Source organism: Myripristis murdjan, chromosome 4, assembly GCF_902150065.1.
Source record: "Myripristis murdjan chromosome 4, fMyrMur1.1, whole genome shotgun sequence".
Taxonomy (NCBI): Eukaryota; Metazoa; Chordata; class Actinopteri; order Holocentriformes; family Holocentridae; genus Myripristis; species Myripristis murdjan.
The window spans coordinates 17,310,248-17,329,474 of NC_043983.1; the positions used below are offsets into that span (position 1 = coordinate 17,310,248).

Here is a 19,227-nt window from a genome sequence, read left to right on the forward strand (position 1 = left end):
GGAAATGATCGTAAATGCAAAATAAAACCTGGTAGAAAGTAGCATTTGCAGCCAGTTTCAACACCAATTTGACTGTGCTGTGTTCAGAGTTTTCTGTTTTCATAAAGAACCTAGAAACAAGTGCCCCGTAGGACTGTGCTGAAGGCTAGAAAGAAATAGCAACAGAGTGGTTAAGCCTCGTATTGCATAAGCTAGTGGTGAGATTGTGCTATGTATGGTCGTAAATGATGGATATCAACATTTTAATGCAGCGTGGGTTGAAAAATCCTGAACCCATCCCTTAAGGACTCTTCAACCCTGCTGAACCCACAGAACCTTGTTTTAAGTGCCCCACGGTCTCCAAAGACACCAGGTATTTCCTGCTGAGTTACAGGGAAATGTGTATAAAATGATGTACAAAACATTATCGGGGGCAATAATTTCTAATTCCACTCAACAGTGCTCAACAGTGAGGAGCTGGACAAAAACTCTCTCTCAGTATTGTCACACTTTAATAATGCTCAGAGTGATTTTAACGTGAGCTAGAATGGAGATTGTGAGCCAGGCCCTCTCATCCAACATCAGTGTCTGACTTCACAAATGCTCTTCTGGATGAACGGGTACAAATTCCCACATACACACTCCAAAGTCTTGTAGAAAGCCTTCCCAGAAGAGTGGAAGCTGTTCTAGCTGCAAAGGGGGCACCAGCTCCATATTAATGCCTATGGATTTATAATGGGATGTCGTAAAAGCTCCTGTAGGTGTAATGTGTAGATGGCCCAATACTTTGGTCCATGTAGTTTATTTTCAGTCACTACAAGGTCAGCATCCTCCAAGCTGTTCACTGTGGCTGTGGAGATATTCATGTGACATTGTAATACTGTAGAGAGGGACTGAATGTCTTCCTGGGCTGTATATGCAGTCTATTTACAAGGGTATTGATATTCTAAACATGCATTGAGCTGATCTGGCACATTTTGCTTTGCAGTGGAGTGAAGACCACTCTGCTGCAGATGATTGTCTAATTAAGGGCACTAAAAATGCTAAATAACATCGGCTATGGGTTTGTTTTGGAGAACAGCTATAAGCCTGATCATCTTGAACTAAATAGACATCCTCAGGCAGTCTGGGCTGCACACTGAATGTTATGTTTTATTGTGTTATTACAGTGGGTGATATCTTGTAATTTCATGTCTAGGGTCCTATACACATACAGAAACATCAGGCAGGGAATGTAAGTGCAGAGAGGGCCAGATAAACAAACAGTTGAAAGTCAAGGGCTTCGAGAATATAAGCCTGGAACAGTTATGTACAGTAAACCCTAGAAATGTGTGTTTAGAAAATCTGTGAACTCCATGGACATGAATACATCCCGGCCGCAATACGACAGATATACTGTGGATTAGTTACAGGCTACATCATCACTGCAGTTAGCGGGCACTGCCAGGAATTCTACACAGTGTTGAAGCATTGCGTGCTCCGTGGTTTCAAATTTATATAACTTCCACAGCACTGCAAGTTTTGACTCACACGGCCTGTATACTCTGTTAAATTCAGACAAGGCAATCAGATTACATTCACTTTACAATCAGGCAAAACACGATGAGCGGGTCCTGGGACACAACAGTCTGGGGAAGGTTTTGATTAGGTTAGTAATACTGAACACCTTACAGTCTGCTGCACTCAGTGGCAGTGGTACTATTACGGACAGCGGCACATTCTTTCATCATAGTTACTGCCATATTTCCCTGGTTGGTAACATAACTTCTCTTCTTCCGGTGTGACCAGAGCAGGTCTGTTACCTTGAGCCGCCGTCTCGCCTGGTGACACCTTCTTGCAATAGTTTGCAGCATGTGTCCAGCTGATTCTCCCCTCCACCTTAACTATAGGTTAGGGTGGAGATAGGAATATAGGAGCTGTAGGTATGTTTAGGAGCACTGGGTGAGGTCCCATCCACCTGGCTTTCCTCCAGTGCTTCCTCTTTAGGACATTTATCAGTACAATGTCATTACCTTCAGAAATCTTTCTGTGGCAGGATGCAGTATCACACTCACGAGCAGTCTCTTCTAAACCCAGGAGTTGGTTACATGCTGTCCCCAGGGGAGGTAGACTCGATTCAACTTGTTCGGAGAGTAAAGTGCAGGTTAGGGGCTGGATGAGCCCCCATATTGTTGTGGCAATTATCTTTAATTCCACTCTGACAATTATGAGGAAGTATTGTCACATGTTTAATAATGCTGAGAGGATGGCACACACACTAGAGGTCAACTCTGTAAGTGCACTCCGAATAGTGACATAACAACTCTCAATACTCTATACCCTGTTTATTTCTCTCATCCTTATCACTCATCCTTATCACAAATAAACAGGGTATAAGAGAGTCGCTATGCTTTGTTAATCTTCCAATAGACCAAGGCTGTTTCTTCTTACAGTTTGTGTACATGTCTGCTACATTCAGTTTCTCCCACATTCTTCCGTGATTGGCTAACAGTCCACAATAACCCTGTACTGGTTCACCTGGAGAAGACACTTGATGATACTACCTTTGCAGTGGGTTGCATATGCGCTTTATAGCACCTATGTAAGCAATATCGACTCAAGTTAAACATGGTTTAGATCATACATGGCTAAAGATTAAAAGTAAGCAAACAGATATGTTTATATGGCAGACACATTATTATTGGAGCACACAGGTTATGTGATCATAAAATTCCCTTCCTAACATCTAGATAGTTTCTGTTTGATGTAATGGTACAGCCATAAAACAATGGCATCATGGTTTTGAATATTTCATTTAAGAAACAGATGTTGCTCGAATGTGTGTTCTACTGTCGTACAGTATGGAAAAAACATATTTTTTCTAACTTTGAAGGGAGAATTTTAAGGGATAAGTTTAATGGGTTAAAGCGTGGTGGTCTTGCTGGTTTTGAGAAACACTTTATGATCAGATTCACTGGAGTGCTGCCATAATTGCCTTTATCTGGTGCTTTGAAAGCAAAAGGGGGGAAAATACTCTTTACTGTCACCTTATTAACACACTATTATCACGCCAGCACTTCAATGCTAAAAATAATAATAATAATAATAGTTATAATAATGATGATGATGAGCTTTATTTGTATAGCGCCTTTTATATGTGAAATACAAATATACCCATACACACACACACATGCGTACACACTGCCCATCAAAAAAATTGACAGAACAGGAGTTTTACGCGTTATGGGTTGCATTATGTAATTTTCTTCCATCGCTGTAATAACTCTTCATACGTACATCAGCATGGCTTCTGACCACACCAACCACAATCACCCAGGGAGGACATCTGTTTTTGCTCTTTCATGTTTTCTCCCAGTTGAGTTTTGAATGTCTGAAAGACAAACTGAGAGAAAATCAAGTCACGCAGACTAAAACTTTGGCCAGTTGTTTTTTAATGACTTCAGATGAGACACAGTGTGGGATTATTTCAAAGGACATTCACTCCCCTGTATTTGTTGGTGATGCTGATGTCAGAGGGATGTTTTGGATTATTACTTGGTTCATCTATCTCTGTGCCAAAAAGACCAGGGGAGGGTGAGGGCATGTCTGCACAGTTATGTATGCAGGGGAATGTTGAAGCGTGCTGATATAATCATATGACTAATTCTGATGCTGTTTTTTTTTATGTGGGTGTTTGTGGTGTTGATTTAACGAGGTTGCTTTTAGCTTTGAGTGCATTAAAGCTAGATAATGAAACTGTTGTGATTGTGAGAAGGACTGCTCATTTACACCACTGAGATCCTGTGTTTGCGTGCATGCATGCGGGCGCGTGTGTTTAGCTGGTGGTGAATCATTAGTGTGTTTACTCCCATCGTACTTTGTGTGAGCTGACCTATGCTGCAGAGGCATGGTGGTTTTGCCAAATGTTCGTTTACATAATTCTTCCCTTGTATAACACAGGAGGCAGGTTTCCCTTGGGCCTAATTTAGCTGCTCTTTCCTCTCCGGTCTCTCACCAGAGAGGTGGGAGGTAGAGAGGCGTGTCGGGTTAAGACGATCATCACTGAAAAAAACAGAGGTGAGAGGATACCTGTAGGCAGCAGTGCCTGGATGTGTGGGCATTTGGACATCTTTATGTGTGTTTATCATGCTTTAATGGAGCAGAAGCAGGCTGGTTAGCAGTTGTTTTTGCTCAGTGTGTGGATGTTAGCAGCAGATATATTCCACCTACAAGAATAGGTGAGGCCACCTCCACAGTGTGACGTAGGGTGCTAAAACTGGAGAGCGAAATGAAGAGCCGGCAATGAGATTTTTCCAGAAAATCCGCTCTCTATATAATTTTTTTTTTAACTGTGCAGTGTCATAAATGGCCAGACACGAGGATACATATTTATGTGTGCTCAGATTAATTATATCTGGAACCATTTAGGAAAAAAAATCTTCTTCTCCTCTGGTTATGCAACCAGTGAACATTACATCCTTTCAGTGCTATTGAAAATCTTCTGAAATTGCTGTCATTTTAAAACCATCGACTTCACATTAGCTTGTTATTATCATTATAAACATAAGAATGATTATAAACATTTGGCCATGTAACAATAACAGTAAAAGTCCTGTTACTTCTAAATATTTGGCTTGAAATGTAGTGATCACTTTACAGTAGTTATAACCATTGGCCAGCACTGCCCCTGCTGCCCAAAACATTGTACTGCACTTGTTTCTGTCTCAGCAGTAAATGGCTGTGGTTCAACTTTCTCTCTCTATAGGCTTTGATGTTACCTTGTCAGCCTTCAAAGGAAAAGTTTTGTTTTTACAGCACATTTCTTTTTCTGCCTCGCTCTTTGTGTCAGCTAAAGTCAATGTATTTTGCCATGTGACATTCATGTGCCCAAACTGCAACATCAGTTGAAAGCAAACCGAGGGCCGTACTTTTCTCTGGGGCTTTTGAATAGTGTTGCTGCATATTTCCAGTGGTGCTGAATAAATAAAGTTTGACTTAACTTGACTCCCTCTTTCTTGCTTGTATTTTGTGTGAAGGGTTTGTATGAGTCAGTACGTGTGTGTGTGTGTGTGTGAGAGAGAGAGAGAGGGTGGAGGTTGTGTTATATTCTTTGAAGAAAATTTTCAGTCGTGCAGTATTGGAAAATATTGAGCCTCTAGTTTGAAAGCTATTCAAAGTATTCAGATTAAGCTCTGCAAAGACTTATCTGGTTCTTTATTTTACTCTCCAACATCCAGCTTCACTCCTGCGAAAAATCCGCTTTGAATTCTTGATCTGGTTGCCTTGGGGTTGATAATTGATCGACTCTGAACTGGGTAGCTGGGCAGAAAAGGCTTTTATTGTTACTTTATCAGAAGGCATTTGTGAGGCTTTAGCTGAGGCTCGGAGGTTGAATTCCTTCAAGGACATCAGCGTTTCATTGGAGCCTCCTTAACTTGCTCTGAAAGGGCAGAGCAAACAGAGGGGAAAAATAAATAATAATAATAATAATAATAATTTATGTAGAACTTATCAGAACCAAGCTACAAAGTGCTTCACATAGCAAGTAAAGAACACATAAAACACAACAGGAAAAGATAGAAACACAGCAATATAACTACTAAACAAATCACATTAAAAAATAAAAATGGCCAAAACCCATAAACAGATTCAGAACTAAAATCAGATGACTCAAGAAGACATAAAGTATAGTGTTTGTGAAAGCTTGGCAAGTTGTTACAATAGCAGGACAGGCCGCATCATAGTGGCAATCAGTGTCATGTAATCACATTACATTTGTCTGTAACACAGTACTGTTGCCTAAATCCAATAATCACATTGTAGTTAAATGATCAAACAATTATGTTGATACTTGCGTTACATAAGTTCTTCAGTTATCTGCATAAATCATCAAACATGCCTTTCACGTACACTGGGTCAACGATCGCCTGACCTGTCGTGACTTTGCCTGGAGTTTGTTCGGCAGATTAGACAAAAATGGTCGAGCGGTCTGCAGCTTGTCAGGGATGCAGGAGATATGCACATTACTTTGAATTTGTTTGGTCAAAGGGGGAAGAAAGTGACGGTAATGTGCCTTGTTCTCACCTCAACATTTTTCTGCTGTTTGAGCTGTTTTTCACCAACGTTGCTGTCGGCTTTGTAGTATTACGTTATTAAGGATTAGAAAAGAAAAAAGACATAAAAGATCTTGTGTATGTACTTCATATTAGGATGGGGATTAGTGCTGATATTCGGGCATCTGTAAGCTTTAACGTTGCATTGTTAACCGGCAAATACACGACAACTCATCTCAGCTCAATGACTTCAACCAACCAAACTCTCCTGCTGTTGCTGGATTTTTACTTTTTTCTTCTGTTTTGTTTTTTGTTGCAAACTGGTTGCTTTTTGAAACCTTTGAAAAAAAAATTGTTCACAAATACCAAGACGACTATCCAAGACCAAGTTAAAAAAAAAAAAAATGGGAGAGACAGTCCCACTTGTTTCCAATGCAGTTTCACTTGTTTCAGGAATTTTCCAGGGAACATGGTATAAATAAGGCAGAATAAGGCCGATCAGCTCACTGATATCAAGAACTGTCTGGAAACAAGTTGATTGGCTGTGGAAACAGGTGGGATTATTTCATCCGACAGGCAGATTTTTCACTTTTTTGAAAGAAAATCAATATTTTTTGTTGTTAGCATGGAGATTTTTTGCAACGTTAGACTGGCCCATGTTCAATCCGGTTATGAGCAGTATTCCCCCTTTTCTTACGGGAAACAAAACATTTGTGTATTATAAGCCAAAGTGCTTGAGCCACATTCAGAGCTCTTATAAAAAATGTGTAATTCTTTGACTGGGATGCATCTGAAGTGGCTCATGAGTCAGTGGCCTGCTCTACCGGATAGAGCAGAGCTGTTTATAACTCTGTCACCTATTACAGCAGCAGTTCACACACACACACACACACACACACACACACACAGAGGTTTACAGGATGGCAACACGCAGATGCTTGCAGCTACACACACATACACACACATAACAGCAGATAAACCACTAGATTCCCTTATTCACCATATAATTTTGCACTGAACCTCATACAGTTGAGTGTGTCTCAAAATATGTGAACGTGCCTTGCTCCCTGGCTGGTCAGTAGATGCAACAGTTCATGTGTGTTGTTTGCGGTTGTGTTTTTCGTGTTTTATCAGGCGACGTACCGTCCTTTCCTGCGGCAGATCCTGGAGGAAGTCTTCCACCCGGACAGACCTGAATGTCCCGACATAGAGCACATGTCCGGAGGCCTCACCGACCTGCTCAAGACCGGCTTCAGCATGTTCATGAAGGTCAGAGCCAGTTCACACACACACAGCAGGACGGTGGTCGAGACCATCTCAGCTGGCACCAAAACAAGAACAAGACCAAGTTCGTCTCCAATAATAGCATGCAGACCTTTACCGATAGCTTTCATCGCTTTAGTCAGATAATGTACCAACCAGTTTTAATGTGTTTGTGTTTTTTTTTCTTACAGCCATGAACAAACTCCCTGTGGTTAAAATATTGAAACTGAACACTGCCAATGGATTTGTTGTTGTTTTTAATATTGCACTCATAGGAAAGGGCATTAAAAGTCGATGCACTGTTTGTATACAAAATATTTATGAATTTTACATCAGTGTCGGTGATTTAATATCAACCTAATTCCACTAAATACAAATTTAAATAATTTCAGACTACTGCTTCAGACCAAGATAAATTAGATTAAATACCAAAATGAAACTGAGATTAAGGAATGGTGATGTAGCTCTCGAGAGGCTTATTTTTGCATTTTTCCTATTTTGCCTCATTTGTTTTGCCAACAATATATTTTGGATAGGCATCCCCACACTCGCACTCATTCTAGGTTTACCAGAAGTGGGAAAATTTGGAGAATTGGAGGTGAAATTAAAAGTGCCTGTCGGGAATGTTTTACAAATGTCAGGCATCACTTGCTTACTGTCTGCCTCCTCTCTTTAATTTGAATTCTCCTCAAGCAGGATTCCTCCCTCAGAGACAGAGGTGACTGATTGTTGAGGTGCGCTCCTACTTATGATGATCAACAGGCGCGCTGAAGTCTTAACATTCCCGTCAGTCTGTGCTCTCAGGATCAGCACACGCATAATTAACAAGTCTTTTGTTGGCGCACATATGGATTCTGCAGCCAGCAGCTGACAGACAGTAGTAAACATCTTTATAAACAAGCAGGCTTTCACATAAGAATACATGATGTGCCATAGTCAAACAGTTAGTGAATAGAAGTGGGACAAGGATGGTTATGCTGCACCTGTGAATCATTTATCGAGCTTCTGTCACCCGTGAAGAATATTCTTTTCCTCTGGTAGCAATTACTCGTCTCTAAAATACATGAATGATGACATTGAATGGGTTTTGTTTATGTATTTCTATTGACTCTGATGTGACAATGACATGATTGATGACTAGTCGGTCTCGATACAGAGATTCCCATTGTTTGGTATTTTAAGCTATTTAAGCCTTTCTTCCTGACTGCCTTTTTTTGATCATTTATAACGTATAATGCTAAAAGCACATTGCAATGTGCGACAGCCCATTGGACTCGGCAGACAGACAGACAAAACAGACCGGTTTTTGTTTTGTTTTTAAGGAAAAGGATTTGAAGCTGAGGCTTACTACAGTTTCGGCCAAACGTTGTCCAACAGACAGAGTTTTGGGCTTGTGGGTAATGTATATCCACCACTGAGCAGATCTCTATCAGCAGTCTGATTATCCCACATCTGGGCCCGCTTAAACAGATGATTACCCTTGAGGAAGAATTACACTGGTTGTGTAACCATGGCCTGGATTTACACAAATTAAGAATCATGGCCCACAAACCACCAACTCAGACAGGCTAGGCCTTCACTATAAACCTGACCCTGGAGATTTCTATAGTAGCACAGTGCACACCCTATACGTAATAAAAACGCCCCAATAAAAGTTCTATTTTTAACCCCAGAATCTCCATGGTACACCAGAGTTTGCATCATAAAACTTTCTGCAGACTGTAGTCTAAAACTGTGTGTCTGTGCCTTGTGTGCCATGCTCAGTCTTTGTTTAGACGGAGCCACGCTTGCACAGGCTCTCCTGGCTCCCTTACCTCCGCATCCTCCCTCAAAACCAGCAGCAACCCCAGCATCAGTCGGTCTGAGACAGAGCTCTCTGCCAGAAGCTTGCTGCTGTAGTGTATGTTAAAAAAAGGAACTAATTGGAAGGTGTCTCTAAGACTAAAATCAAATAGTGTTAATGCTAATAAAAAAGACTTTCTTATGATTTGTGAAAGGCCCAGACACACCAAACTGTCATCAAAGAGCTAGCAGCGACAAAAGCCTGACTGTTGCGAGGCCTCACATCGCCAACTGGCGTGTACGTTCTGCACCTGCGTGAGAGGAAATAACTGCATACCAGCAGGTGGCGCTAATATGTATACGTCATTAAAAAAGGACACCAGAGAACTCAGGGTTAGGGTCAAGGTTAGGGTTGCAAATGGACCTGGCGTCGTCAGCCATTGGTTTTTTGGTTGCGGAAGAAAACAGGAAGACACAGATGCAAAAAAGAATTCAGTTTCGTTTGTCGTGCGCTAATTCGCTAAGCTGAACAGCCAATCAGAGTGATCTCTCATCGACCGGCTCCACCACCGATTCAACATGTTAAATTGGCCAAAAAGCCACCGACATGGGTCCAACTAGCGCCACCGGTGCAGGACTCACCACAAAAACTAGGCCAGAGATTCTCACCAACGGCCAGCCATCGGTTTGGTGTGTTACAGCTTTAAATAGTTGTGCATTCATCTTCTCTTTAATTAAAAGGTTCTTGTCTTTTATTGATGTTTTAGTACACTCAGACACTTACCTCATCTCCTCCCTACACTCACTTGTATCCCTCCCTCCCTGCCTGTCCCATGGCAACACACATGGTTGAGACACTCAGGACGGCTGCATGTTTGTGGATCCAGCAAACACACAGGCGGTAATCTACTTGCACATGGTGATGCTGTGTCTGCGATGCTCTGAGGCACCTCTTAGTCTTGCTCGGTGGGTGCAGCAGGGGGGCCTGGATTGAGACACATGCATCTGCAGAGATACACACAGCATGTAGACAAGGGATGAACAGACCTGCCTGTTCTCTCGTGTCATGTTCTGAGTCTCAGATCCACTCAGTGATTAATGCACATTTAGTCAGTCGTACGCTCTTGCTCATACAGTATGCTAAATGTGTGTCTATCAGCTCTCAGCAGAAACAAACGGGCATACACAAAACAAGATAAGCTGTAAAAAAAAAAAAAAAAAAAAGAAATACTTGTTCTCACACTTTGAGAGAAAACACATGTTGACTCATGCCTAACACATGAGGCCTCTGCCTGCTGCTGCTTCACGTGTACAGCCACCCCGTCTCAGTTCCACCCCCCTGCAGCTCTGATTGCTTGGTTATCATTCACAGCCTGCAGATGTGTCCTCACCGCTGCTGCCCAGCCAATAGCGCACAGTCATGAACTCGCCAACAGCCAATCACCCACAGCAGGCACACCAGACCTCCTGCGCATCCTCATGTTAGAATACAACAGCGATTGTCTTGATTGTCACATCATGTTTGTTTGTTTTTTCTTAACGTGAGTCCAGGTCTGAATGCTCCCTTATGCAGGCGATGCACGACGCGCATTTATTTGTGTGGTGGTGTGTGTGTGAGTGCGTGTGTGCATACAGGCGTGTAAATGCACATGTCCACATGTTCGCTACCGTAACACCAGAGTGAGAACACATCAACCTTTGAGCTGTGCTTGGGGTCGAAATGGCCTGTGTTCATGTACCGTCAGCTCTCATCAGGATCAGCACGGTGTCACAGAAATAGAGCTTGAATTGGAGTAGAATGCACTGTCCTGTTCAAATCAGCATAGCGGGATGGTAGGAGCGGCGACCTTTTATATGTGAATCATTGCCATTACAAAGAACTGTGGCCATTACACCGAGCTAACTTCCAGTCACAAGCTATGGTAACAGTTCATGGTAATTTACTACTTTAAGCAAGCAGCAACAACACATATCTGTTTATTTTGTATTAATCACATTCGAGTTCTGTGGTATCATCTGTCCAGCTGGGCAGCGACCCAGCAACGAGACAGAGCAAGAGATATGAGATGATCATACACAGCTCATACACGGTGGTGTGTATGAGTCAGTGTGCAATGTGCCGCTGTTTCTCAAGAACCATTCAAACCTAAAATAAGATGCAGCAGACCTCAGACATCTGACATAACCCTGACTACAAACCTTTGCCCAAATATGGAATTCCAGATCCACCACATTTTCTCTATGGGGAAAATACATGGAGTGTTCATATAATAATCATCCCCGTCACAATCTGTGAGTGAAGTTGCCATTTAAAACTTGGAGTTTTTATCTGCACTTTTTAATCTGGATCCACCGAATTCTACTGCCATTTTCAAACAAAACAATTAATTTGCTAACAAAAAGCAAACACTGCGGCGCACATTTAAATAGGTAGCTGGCTGTTCTGTGACCGGTTGTGCCTGATATCTCACTGGGGAGCCATAAAAAATGCCTTGTTAGCAAGCTGCCATGTTCTTTTATTCAGCCAGCCTATTATCTTTGTTCTTGGATGTCAAAAAAACATATGAGAAGAGGGGAGAATCACTACAACTCCAGTCATGTGCGGCCTGCCATCACAGGTGGCTAACCACTTAGCTGTTGGCATGTTAATTTTTTAAAACTACACCAATCATGTTCAGGTTATGAAAAAATATGTTTTTGTTTTTCTTCTGTGTATAAACAAGAATTAGCTACACCTCATACTTTTCTTCTATAGATTGTTTCAATCCATAAATCTCAAGAATGCCAACAATTCCAACACAAATGACAACAAGGCTTCTGAGGTCAATTGAAAAAAAAAAATTTAACCAGTGACAGTCCCTGTTTTGATTCCAGGTGAGTCGTCCACACCCCAGCGACAACCCGCTGCTCTTCCTCTTCTTGGTGGGCGGAGTCACACCCTCAGAGCTTCGACTCATCAAAGAGATTGTGTCCAATCAGAAACCAGGGACCCAGGTGAGTAGCCAATAGTCATGAAGAAAATAAAAGCTACCAGAAGAAAAGACATGTTTTTACATAATCACAGTTCCAAGTATATATGTCCTTTTCCTCTTCCTTCTCATTAAAATCTATACAATGTTCAGCTTTGCTTAAGACACCCTTGTGTATTTCTCTGATTTTTCCGGTGTAAAATATAATAATAAAACCCCCAGAACTACTAAATTCATGGATCTTTGCTAAATTAAAATATCAGCTCTTCTTGGATCACTCTAGCTCTGTGAACTGGAGTTTCTCAGCACCATCTGCTTATGTTTTCAAAGCTGACTGTTTGATGAAGGGGAAGAAAAAACAGTTGTGTTGAATCCATGTTTAATTTTAATGTAGTTTTACAATTCTCTCTCTGTTTTTTTATTTTTATTTTTTTTCTGAATTTTACAGCACCATCCATATGAGCAAGTCAGGAGTAGGAGTAGTAAATCCAAATATGAGCACTTGAGACAGAGTGACCCTGATTCACAAATTCATTGTTAAAATTATTAAATGAACAAACAAATAATGACAAAAAAAAAACTCTCACAAATTGAAATCTGAAATCGATATTGGGGCACTATTTATAATGAAAACAGTGCTTTACAGTGCTTTATCTTATGCAACTCAGTTTTACATTGTTTATATTCATTATTATAGCAAAGCAAAGCTAATTGAGTCGAGTCATCTCTCTATCCAGCCACAGAAAATTAGATGTTAAGGGTTATCTGTTACAGCACAGGCTCTTTCAGCCACCTTGGGAGACATTTCAAACATGGACTCTGTTTTTCACTGGTGGTGAATGTAACAACTGATGAGGCAAACACCCTGACCTACATGCTCAGGTGGCACACATCAGGTGTGGAGGACAGGGCATCAGCTGATATCTGCACCGTAATGGCACACATGTGGTGTTGTGTCTGCCTGTGCCTTTGTGTGGTTTGAGGGCTGATTACATGTGCAGTCCACAGTCACATGTAAACATGCAGATGAATGTGTGTCTTCTGCGTGCGAGAAAGGGAGAGAGTGCGAGAAACGGGGGATAGAGCGATCAGGCTGCGTACTGTATAATCATAGGCCGTGTTAATAAAAGGCATAGAGACGGAGGCCAGCAGCAATGAAAGGCCTGGCCACGATCAAAGCCCGCCATCTGTAATCAGAACAGCAGACTAAAGACAAGCTTGTGTAATATCCTGCTGGCCCACACACAAACTCACTTCAGCACACACACACTGACCTCAGCCCACACACACCATACGTATAGACAAGTGCACACGTCCTACACACTCGCCTCTCTCTTTCTCTTTGTGTTTGTGGCCGATCATCTCTGACCTGGCGGTTTTCTGCAGAGGAAAGGTTCGTGAACTTTGACAGTCTGGACCAAAATTGCTAAAATGTCGTTTTGCACTTGGATCAGGTTTTACTGAAGCACACTGGTCCCGCCATCACACAGGTCCAGGGACAGTTTTAGGTCCTGACCCAGTGACCCGGCCACAGAGGACCTCATTTAATTGTTACCATTTTGCTCTGCTCTGCTTCAGGTGCTGGTTCTCTCCACCAGGTTGCTGAGACCATCGGATATTCCCGAGCTGCTCTTCACCACCCAAAGATTGATGCCCGATATTGGTGTCTGAGCACGACACGTGGAAACACACAATCATGGCCACGTGCACACACACACACACACACAGACATACACTCATTACACATATGCCATCGCCTTGAAGAGTGTGAATAATGAGTAATGAGTGATGAGTAATGCTCTGGTTGAGGCTCGGAGAGACTGGGAATACACAAGTTCAGAGACACTTAACATTTTAGAAACATTCCAACAGTGTGTGCATTCTTCATTTGTTTTGATTGATTGGTTTCATTTCTTTTCCTCTAAACATGAACTGTAAAGTTAATATATCAAAGCAAATATTTGGAATATTTTTGCCGGAAGCCATCTCATTAGGTTATGTCTCCCTTGTGCTGCCAAATACATCTCGGAAGTCAAACGTGGAATTGCTAGTGAGGAGGAGGTGTGGCTATGCAAGATCATTATGTCTGAGTTGCATTTTGTGTTAAATGTTCATTCAAAAAAGTATATAGAAATAAAATAAACTCTCACTTTTCAGACTTATTTATTGTGTGACAGTAAGTTTTTTGTCAGGCTGAGTTTATTGGCTCTTTTGGCTGGGATGTGCTAATGGTCTCTCCTATGTGTGAACTCATTATTAGTGAAGGTGCGAAGAGCAGGAGGGCCTGCTGCTTGGTGCGGTTGTAGTGTTGAACCTACACTCTCTCTGTTAGGGTCCATTCACACCTCACCACATCATACAGAGAGCAGAATAATTAACAAGTCATTTCATGTTGTCTGCTAAGACTAATAAGTCAGTCACACCTGGAGATCAGCTTCAACCTTCAGAGCCTCCGCGGTAGAAGGGTTTTAACTCTCCTGCTTGATAAGCTTTCATATCCACATACCTGAATCTGCTCAGAATAACAAGAGGTAGCTGAGGCTCAACTCTGCAGTTTGAAGTTCTTCCTTTTCAACGTTGTTTGTGATCAGCTGAAACTGGTGAATAAGAGAGGGGGGGGTACATAAACCTGGCAGTGAAAGAATCATGTGGTTTGTAGCTGGCTGGCTCGTCTGACAGATTGTAACACGATATTCAGGATTCACTAATGAAATAGTGGACTGTAAATAAACAGATTTTCTTCTACTATGCCAGAGCCAACAGAGCAACTCCCACATAGTTGTGTTTATTGGTAAAGAGCTGAATGTTACTGAAAAGTCCTCATTTACTGGGAGCTCTGTGTTCTCAGAGGGTAGAGATAGCTGTCTGCTCCACAGGTGGTGCCACAGAGGGTTTACATTTGTTTTGTCAATTAAGAGTTTTTTCATCAACTTGTTTCAAATATATCCTTTAAATGTTTTACATATGTGTTTTCATTAATTAACACTAGATCTGAATGTGACATGCTACCTATTTTCCATTTATAATACTTATGTATATTTATCTGTGTAATCTCTTGTGTTGTTGTTAATTGTGTATTTACTCATCATGATACTCTGAGTCATGTGATTGCCTCCTGTTGGTTACTGCAACTATATACTGAAGGTGAAGCTGTACCCATATTGTCCGTTTTGAAAGCCCTGATGGAGACTTTCAGTGGTCGAAACATGATTGCTTTTCAAAGATTTAGCCACTAAAATAAAGGCTTTAATGTTTCCTTCCTCGTTGTCACATTTCATGATAATTGGAGTAGCTGCATCTCCCTCTTAAGTGCTCTGTTTTTCCCATTTCCAAGAGTACTCAACACCTCCTTGATCTTTTTGATTTTATAGAGCAGCCAGTCATCTTTTTCTTTTTGTCAAATTGGTTGATTATTTGATAAAAGCCTATGTATGTCAGGCAGCTTTGATTTTCTTACATCATGGACCGGTCCAGGCTCTTAGATTTAGTTTCAATACATGATCACAAGTCCTGAGTCACGCATCGTGTATTTTCTTGCCATATGTTGCTTCTGGCAGCCAAAGAACCATTCATTATAATTGATATAAATATATATCAGTCGGACTATCTTTGGCTGCTTGTCGTTTGCTCTGCAGCAGTAGTGAGATTTCTCATGTTTTCCTGGAGTCATGGTCAGCACACAGGTGGTTGATCAATTGTTTCTAAAATCTGGAGAGTATAAAATGTCTGTGTTTGGCACATACTGCACATAGAAATAATTTAGACATGTCTTATTCAGATCCATGGCTACCAGTGTGTCGTGAATACACTCATGTTTGGCATGTGTGTGTTGGTAGCTTCACCCATGTCTGCAGGCAAATGGAGATGTAAAACTCAGCAAAAAGTCATAAAAATGCCACACATCATGAAATTCATCTTTTTTTTTTATTTTGAACAAACTGTGAATTCACAACAAATAAATAAAAATGGGCCCTCTGGACTATTCCCTTTAAAGTGCATCAGTAATAACCTGCCAAACGCTACATACTGTGTCTGCTGCCCCGCTAGGAGCCTCCCCCTCAATTCATCACTCTGTCACGCACAATGATGGTTTTGGATGCTGTACAAGGAATGCACCACAGAAATTGACAGATGAGAGACTAAACACGCATACTGCTGCACAGAGCCTTGGCTCAAGTGGCTGGTAAGTCAGACAACACAAGCATTTAGTTCTGCCATGTAGCGGCAGTCTAAACAAAACACTGAAACTTAAGGCAACAGGCAAAAAAGTAAGTCGTGTCCTTCAGAGCTGCTGTTGCCAGGAGGTTTTATTATAGTTTCTCAGTTTATCTGCAATGCGTCTGAGCTTCATTTGACCTCAGACAGCTGCCTCTTGTCCTCAGGTGTCTGTCCACTCTCAAGATGATGAGCTCCTCACCACTGCTGCTCCTCTGTCAGTTTTTCAGTCAGGACAGATGGAAACCCACCGACAGATTACTTCTGTCAAGGTTCATCTGCCCCAATCATACACCTGCCTCCTCCAGCAACAGTGGCAGGAGATTTCAACGGAGAAGCATGAATCTCCACTGTTCTCTTTTCTTTACCTCCTCCAATGCTTTCCTTTGTTCTGCGGCCACTCTGGACCACTTTCTCGTCAGCTGTCCTGCTCACACGGAGGTGACAGTCCTGACCTTGGCTGAAAGGGCTTGCTTGAATCGCCTCTTCAGGTCTTGCATGTTGGGAGATTTCGGCCTGGGGATGAGGGGCGAGCGCCTCTTCTCTGAGGCGGTGCTGGCAGGGCTGTGTGAGGCGATAGAGGCGGGTGGCGGCTGCTTGGCGAGCTGGCAGCACAGCCGGTGGAACGCCCCATGTACCTGGTTGTAGTCCTCGCTGGCGGACACCTCATAGAACGAGCAGCCCAGTGTTCCTGCCAGCAAGGGGCCCTGCTGGGAGTCCACCCGCCTCAGGTGCAGCAGGTCCGCCTTGTTGGCCAGCAGAATGACAGGGGGCATGTTGGCACCGCCGGTACGAACAACCAGCTGGTGCAGCTGGTCGATCAGGTCGAAGCTGCGGCGGTCTGTCACAGAGTAGACCAGCACCACGGCATCAGCCCACTGGATGGAGCAGGTTATGTGGTCAGGGAAGCTGATGCCATTATCAGTCACCTTGGATAGAGAAAGAGACAGAGTGATTAAAACACACTCTAGCGCACTTAACACCTACAAACCTGTTGTACTATAAAACACAGTCAGTGAGGCGAATTCAACCAGATTTAACATCTTCTAACATTATGCAATTGGTCCTTTGTAATGAATGGAATGCTCTCTGAGGCAGACAAGAGCTATAGGGTTACTCCTCTGCTGCTGAGTAAGTGAGGACAGAGAGGTGTGGGTGATTGAGGAGTCTGGACTGAGGTATCATTTACTCTGGCCTCAGACATCCATTAGTCTAAATAGGGAATTAGACAGCCAGACTGAAGGACTCTACTACAGAGAAAAAAATCTCTATCTTTGGCCCTGTGCCAAACCTAAAAGAGCTTGGATGAGCTTGACAAATCTGGTCTCTGGCTGCTGTATGTTCAATGGGAGGGCTGTGGCTTTTGTACTGGCGCACACCTAACCCCTGTATAAGAGCAGCTTTCTATGAATTTAACCAGATTCTGTACAAGTTTGAGAGAAGAGAGCTTACCTCTGCGCCAGGGGTGTCTTGGACCTGGATGGTCACTTGCTCTCCATCCACTTGGATTTCTCTTGAATACAGATTACCTGAGGACAGGGCAAAGAAAAGTATTTTTTTAACACCAAATGATTGACTGTCTTAAAGAAAAAAAGACATACACTTGATCCTCGGTGGTTATGCTGATCTGTAACTTACCAGCGTTTCTCTCGTAGTCCCCGATGAAACGCCTCGTTAGGAATCTCACCACCAGCGCTGAAATAAAGAAAAGCGGTGACTATTAGAACAAATATATCATGTTAAGACCCAGATGCGCCACTCGCATTCAAAGTGCGACTGGTATGCTCTGTACAAGACGTGAAGATTGTTGTTGTTTCTCATCTCACCTGTTTTCCCAACTCCGCTGCCTCCAATCACAGCTATTTTAATAACCCGGTTGGGCTGCGGGAACTCGGGTGTCGGGTACTCCGCGATGGTTGACATGTTCTGGATCAGACGCATTTTGCCCGATGCACAATTTCCGTCGAAAGCAGCGAAAGGGAAAATATCTATCCTCTTATGGCCCTTGTGCAAAGTCTAAAAGTCTCGTTCAAATCTAGCAAAGTCCACGAAAAAAAAAAAACCTTGGGCGAAGCGAAGTTATTCCTGCATCCAGTTCAGTGGAAGTGGGAGGCTGGCACGCACAAGGAGCGCACTGGAGGCGTCTGACTGCGTGAATGCTGCCCAGGAGGAGCGCACACGGGTTTATATGGCGCTGCAGCCTCGGTCACATCTGATTGGCTGCTGCTGAGTCTCCCTCGGTTCTTTGCCCCACTACACGTGGACACGCAGGCTCACACAAGGAAGAAATCCTCCTGCAACAGGTGGGTCCTCCGGCTGCACGATCTGACAAAACAGCCTTTCTTTTAGATGGAGAGGGAGAAGGGGAAAAAAATGTAATTCCTGCTTTACAGCGGATTGACGCTTATGATAAGAATAAAAATTCTTGAAGGCCATAACAGAAATGTCACAGCAAAATGTTATTCTTGTCTGTATTATATGGATACCATAAGAGATGCTATGAAGAAAATAAGTCATCATATAAAGCCATTGAATCCCATAGACCCAGAACAAATCAATACTGCAATATTGTTGGAATATTGAAGTGATTTTTCTGTTGGGTAGTACAAGTGCAAACAATCATCACCCACATTTCCCCTTAAATAAATCCCCAATAGCCTCTCTACCCATCAAAAATTCAGTTTTTCTCTGAACTTTTTGATGTGCACTGAGCTGAAAATGTGGTTATCTATTGCACGTTTGCTTTTGTACTTGTGCATGTGCCTGAGTTGTTTTGTGTGGATGGGATGCAGCCAGACCCTGCGCATGTAAAGTCCAGGCCCATAGTGTTTGGTTACAGCCGGGAGCTGCTCAGACATGTCCCCATGGTCGTGAATGTTCCACACAGGGGGTTAATGCTTGCTGATGTTGAACAAATGCGACCCCCCCACCCCCTAACACACACACATACACATACACACACCACCAGACCTCATGCAAGCACACAC

General features: G+C 42.6%; 2 protein-coding genes across 2 annotated transcripts in view; one reads left to right on the top strand and one right to left on the bottom strand.

The window, feature by feature from the left end:
• scfd2 (sec1 family domain containing 2) overlaps window positions 1-14,187 on the top strand; it is a 93,491-nt gene extending 79,304 nt beyond the window's left edge. Inside the window, exons 7-9 of the mRNA XM_030050169.1 lie at window positions 7,146-7,280; window positions 11,931-12,050; window positions 13,604-14,187. Coding sequence (XP_029906029.1) covers window positions 7,146-7,280; window positions 11,931-12,050; window positions 13,604-13,696 — 348 coding nt within the window. The 3' untranslated portion in view covers window positions 13,697-14,187. The remainder of the gene's footprint in view (window positions 1-7,145; window positions 7,281-11,930; window positions 12,051-13,603) is intronic.
• A 1,782-nt stretch (window positions 14,188-15,969) lies between these two features.
• rasl11b (RAS-like, family 11, member B) lies at window positions 15,970-18,380 on the bottom strand. The gene is made up of 4 exons (XM_030048769.1): window positions 18,067-18,380; window positions 17,879-17,935; window positions 17,693-17,769; window positions 15,970-17,169 (listed from the first exon to the last, which is right to left on the bottom strand). The coding sequence occupies exons 1-4, from the start codon at window positions 18,179-18,181 to the stop codon at window positions 16,672-16,674; spliced, it is 747 nt and encodes a 248-aa protein (XP_029904629.1). The 5' UTR covers window positions 18,182-18,380; the 3' UTR covers window positions 15,970-16,671.
• Between the last annotated feature and the right edge of the window lie 847 nt (window positions 18,381-19,227).